The 5,187-nt window shown below is 41.4% G+C and overlaps 1 protein-coding gene across 2 annotated transcripts; it reads left to right on the forward strand.

Annotated features, from left to right (window-relative positions):
• The first annotated feature begins 311 nt into the window (after nucleotides 1-311).
• On the forward strand, nucleotides 312-4,594 carry cdca7a (cell division cycle associated 7a). 2 transcript variants are annotated; one of them, XM_007546481.2, is made up of 10 exons: nucleotides 312-445; nucleotides 982-1,119; nucleotides 1,201-1,320; nucleotides 1,400-1,600; nucleotides 1,738-1,818; nucleotides 1,893-2,084; nucleotides 2,167-2,295; nucleotides 2,383-2,532; nucleotides 2,609-2,745; nucleotides 3,506-4,594. In XM_007546481.2, exons 1-10 carry the CDS (start codon nucleotides 425-427, stop codon nucleotides 3,540-3,542), a joined length of 1,206 nt encoding a protein of 401 aa, XP_007546543.1. In that variant the 5' UTR covers nucleotides 312-424; the 3' UTR covers nucleotides 3,543-4,594. The 2 variants fall into 2 exon arrangements, with proteins under 2 accessions (XP_007546543.1, XP_007546544.1); XM_007546482.2 differs by having other exon boundaries at nucleotides 985-1,119.
• Nucleotides 4,595-5,187: the final 593 nt, after the last annotated feature.

A 5,187-nucleotide genomic window follows, 5' to 3' on the forward strand; every position in this document is an offset into this window, starting at 1 on the left:
TTTTTCTCCATATCGACCTGAAACTTGATAACATCTTGGATAGTTTACAATATTTTACGCGCCTTGTATGCAAATTAAGCAATGAAATGTTCGCGCCACTGCCAAGAACATGGAAGATGCATAACAAACCTCGCATTAATGTTTTAATCAGAAATGTATCAAAATTCAAATACACGCTGGACTCAAGTAAAGAATAAAAAATGAAGTCTAAACTATGACGAACGTTACAGTTTAACCAATCTGTTTATTAATGGAGTTAAACGCCCGCGGAATGTTTACATGCAGCTTCCAGGACCTTCCGGTGGCGCGGGAAATGAACGGAGGCTGACTGCAAGCAGCTGCAGGTCCTGCATTGTTCGCTGCAGAGCTGCTGCACGGTGAGCTTTCTTATCGCACAGTTAAACCGCTTCGAAAAGAAAGAAAAATGCCTCTGACGCGCTCCAAGGTAAGATTGCGTTTTCATTTTTAATCATCTTTATTACTTTCATATACTTGCAAAAAAAAGACAAAAAACAAACATCGGTCATAAGCGGAATTAGATTTGACATTAACTTTCCGCCATCTTTAGACTAACTTTTTTTTAAGTATTAAAACAATTTCTACGTTAACATTTTCCATTATTTATGACTAAGAATGTGGTTTTAAATGTATATTTAATTTTGGTGATCATCATCTGGTTTAGTTTGAACTCTGTGCTCAGGGGTGTGTCCTACCAGCTTCAAATGACCCATTTTATATTCTGCTATATTTTCTCACGATCTTATTAGTTACGCACTGCATCGTTGCATTTACAACATGATCCAAAGATGGTTTTAATGCACCTGATTTATAATTTTGAAGATAATTAATTACGTTATAAGTGCCGAACAATACTTGCATGTTAAGTTTTTGTTTTACAGTCTCTCAGCCATACTGAGGAGTTGCTAAGTTAAATACAGAAGCCCATCTGACTGCATGGTTGTTTCATGTTGTTTCTTAAAGAAGCTGGCTGCCCAGTCTCCACCAACCAGGATGAGCCTGAGGAGCTTCCGTAGTGTCCCGCTGGTCCCCATGGAGACCTCGTCTTCTTCTGATGACAGCTGCGACAGCTTCGGTTCTGATGGAGGTTTTGCGAATACGGTAAATGGAATCTTTAACATCTGGCTGCGAACTTACCAAGTGGTTGCGATCGTTGCAGCTGATGCTTGTCTCTGACTTTAGAGGAGGAGCTTGAGACAGACGAGAACCGCACAAAAACCAAAGGTGTTCGAGGCAACGTCAGAGGAGGACACATGCAGCGGGTTTGAGGAGAACGTGATCAGCAAGCAGATTAAAGCAATGGTAAGTAATGCTGAAATGTTAAAACTGTTCAATAAAACTCTTCGGTTTCTGTTGGCTATAAATTTTTTTTTTCTTTTAGAAAGTCGGCAGTGAGGCCCCAAAACTTGGCCGCAGGTCAAATGTCCTGAAAGTCGCCATGGCGTTCCCCACCAAGAAGACGGGCAAGAAGAGACCTGCATCTGAACCGCTGCCACAGCCTAAAGTGCAGGACTCTGACGCCGAGGAAGAGGAGAACTTCATGGCTAAAAGGGCTCTGAATATTAAGGAGAACAAAGAAATGGTATGATCTGTGTCTTTTAGGTCACAGTAATTATTGAAGCCAGAGATGCACTGATCAGAATTTCTACCTGTTTTTATAAAGCCCTGACTTCCCAATATATCTTAATTATGCTTTATATATTTATTAATTATTTTCAGCTTGCAAAGCTCTTAGCAGAATTGAACAAAGTGCCTGGACTCCTTCCAGGGAAACGGATGGCAAAGTCAGCTTTGACCACGGTAATATGACTTATAATGCATTTGCTGAGTTACAAATCTACTTCTCGGCATGGACTAATATTTTCTACTTTCAGCTGAGACAGGCGCCTGAGAGGTCACCTAGAAAACCGTGGGGTGTACGGCGAGCCCCCGAGCGGCTGCTCCCTCCCCGTACGCGGTCCCGCTCGCAAGTGGACGCACCTCCCAGCCCGCCTCCTGAGGAAGACACCGAGGATAAGTTCAGCCTGGTTCGCAAAAACCCCGACTACGAGGAAGATGACGAACCTGTAAGTCTAATCATGAACACCACTGAATCACCCCGTCTCCTGTGCTTTCGTAGTCTCGTAATGACAATGTTTTTCTGCGCAGCCACGTCGCTTTTGCTGCAACAGGCAGCGGACCATTCCTCATGTGGTGCGGCCTGTGGAGGAAATTACCGAGTTGGAGCTGCAGAGAATCTGCAACAACGTCCGAGAGAAAGTCTACAACAGCTCCACTGTGAGTCCCGCATCATTGAACCTCTGATTAAAGTCAGCGCTGGTGCAGCCGTGTGACTGAAATATTGTCAATTTATTCTGTTTTCAGGGCTCCACCTGCCACCAGTGCCGCCAGAAGACGACCGATACCAAAACCAACTGCCGTAATCCCGAGTGTTTTGGGGTGAGAGGTCAATTCTGCGGCCCGTGCCTCCGTAACCGATATGGAGAGGAGGTTCGAGATGCTCTGCTGAATCCAGTAAGTACCACGTCATTTAGCGCCGTGATCACCGTTCGTAATAAATGTGTTGATTAATAAATCGTGTGCTTGTTAGGAGTGGTGGTGCCCGCCGTGCAGAGGGATCTGTAACTGCAGCTTCTGTCGGGCCAGAGAAGGCCGCTGTGCCACTGGAGTGTTGGTCTACCTTGCTAAGTACCATGGCTTTGATAATGTGCACGCTTACCTGAAAAGGTGAGGACGCCTTTAAGAGATGCCCCAATAAAGGGTTAATTGTCAATTTTCCATTCGTTTGGGGTTATTTAAGCTTTGATAACTGGAGAATCATTGTTGTGAAACAACTTTTTACTTTCTTAAAACACAAAAGGATTAGAGATGTCCCATTTTAAAGATTTTGCCTCTTTAAAATCTAATATCAATCCATCATGTGTATTTATATTTACTGTCAATGCAGCTAATCTAATCTGGACCAATTTCCAGTCAATGAGACAGAGGAATTTTGAATACTTTTACTGTCACTTTCATTGTAATTTTCAAGTCCATGTCACTACTAAAAACATCTTGTCTGACAGACAGGGGTTGGAAGTTCAAATGTATAAAAGCAATCAATTTTACTGTAAATTCATTCATCCTTCCTGTTATTTGTTGAAAATCTTGCTCTCTCTTGCTTTTTTGTAGCCTGAATGAACAGCGGACATATAGACATCAGTTTTCTTCTAAATAGTTCTGGCAATCTCTGACATAATTTCTAAAAATCTCCCAAAATTGTTAGCTTTGACTTTTCTTTCTCAGTGACGGCTTCTAAATCAAAGGGAGTTGCCAAGGCAACCCGGTAGCACCAACATTAGGCATATTACACTTACTTTGAAAGATTGACTGACTAGCCATTTGAACTAAAAATCCTCGAGCCTGACGTTAAGGTCTCTAGTATTTATTAATTTTTTTTTATGTGTATTAAAAGCTTGAGTTCATCTTTTGTTTGTATCTTCTGCAGCTTGAAAAAGGAGCTGGAGGAAGAAAGCAGCAAGTGAAAAGTGGACGAGAATCTGCTGCAGATACCCCTGAAGACTGACGCTCTTCCTGATCAGTTTATATTGCTCGGTGTTTGAAGCATTGAAACTCTCAGCGCTAATTATTTCTGTTCAGGTTTTAGATCTAAAGTTGTTCTCAGACTTATAAAATTAAAGATTTTAAACCTTTGACTAAGACTGTAAAATATAACTGAGCAAAAAAAAAAAATTGCCCAGTACACCATCTGCAGTCTTGCCTGTGATCAAATGAAATAGTCCTGTGATGTTAGCATTGCCTTTGGACTGATCCACTTGTACTGTACATTGTTTTAAATGTATTTCTCTTTAAATGCTGTTAAATCAAATTAGCCCTTTCCTTTGCTTCACATTAATGCTTGTGTTTTTACAAGTTGCGCTTATAGTTGCTTGCTGAAATCAAAGAAAGCCTTCCTGCCTGTTGTGTTCTAGAAATGGCCCAGTGATCCTCCTGCTGTAGGTTGAAAAAAGGGCATATAGAGCGAGGTCCACTGCCTTCCTCCTCTAAACCGTGAGGAGCTGTGATAAACTGCAGCGCCTGGTTAAATATCCTTCATTAGATAACTGTCACTAATGGTGTGGAAACAATTAGCACACTCTAATGGGAATCTCATACCTGTAAATCACTTTCCCCTGTTAAAGCACGTTCTCGCTCTGCACCAGCCTACGTGGCTCATTTTCTGCCGTTCAATTGTTGAGCAGAAATGGCCGAAGGTGCCACTGAAGTGGCAGCAGAGTTATAGCCTGCGTTTTCTGCTCACAGCTCTGATCCTCTAAATGAAATGACATAAAATTAACCTTTGGTGCTGTTCATTGTTGAAATGTACTTGGTTTGACCTGTGGTTGAGGATACTTCATCGTACGATGCTGTTGCAAAAAATGTGATCGGTTAGATATCATTTTTTAAATCTTTTGCTGTAATTGCAGGGGGAGGTTGTTGTACTGCTGGTTCTATGTGCTAAACACAAAGGAAATGTGATTGGGGTTCATTGTGTTTTATGTACATGTTCAATAAAGCGTTAATCGGTGCAGAATCATGTCAGTGGTCTTCTCTGTAACAGTGGCAGCTGTAATTACTGTTATTGAAAGATGGAGAAAATCCAGTGACTAAAGACATGAAACCATGAGGCTTATTCCTAAGGGACAGCTGGTGAGACCTTCGTTCCTTCACAGTAAATTTTAGCAGAGCCAATGTCCTACAAACACTCGAGCAGTGAGGTAGGCTGTCACATGCACAAGCCTAAGTGGGTCAGATAATCACCGTTTACATCAGCTCAGTGCTGCATTAAGAGTGCAATTGAAATCTGTATTGGGTGTGTTTAAAAACAAACGAAAAGCCACATTTTTGCACTTTCATAAAAATAAGGGAAAAAATGTTCACCTCCCATTCAGTTATTTTATTTATATTAAAAATGATCTGGTCTGTATTAGGTACTAGAATTATTTTTTGTAAGACCTTAAGCATGCAAAGGGGCAGAAAAAAGACCCAAAACTTCAATTGAGAGAGCCACAGGCTACAAGTTGTGACAGTGAAAAACTGAGTATGCATAAAGATAGCAGCCAGATGTGTGAGAACAATGACGGAAACTAGGGCTGTAATGATTCCTCGAATGATTCAAATACCTCGATT

Source organism: Poecilia formosa, unplaced genomic scaffold (genome assembly GCF_000485575.1).
Source record: "Poecilia formosa unplaced genomic scaffold, Poecilia_formosa-5.1.2 Scaffold16, whole genome shotgun sequence".
Lineage (NCBI taxonomy): Eukaryota > Metazoa > Chordata > Actinopteri > Cyprinodontiformes > Poeciliidae > Poecilia > Poecilia formosa.

Coding starts and splice junctions, on each gene's coding strand:
- cdca7a (XM_007546481.2), top strand. CDS start 425: ATGCCTCTGACGCGCTCCAAG. Junction 1,321..1,399: donor GCAAGCAGATTAAAGCAATG/GTAAGTAATGCT, acceptor TTTTTCTTTTAG/AAAGTCGGCAGTGAGGCCCC. Junction 2,533..2,608: donor GAGATGCTCTGCTGAATCCA/GTAAGTACCACG, acceptor TGTGCTTGTTAG/GAGTGGTGGTGCCCGCCGTG.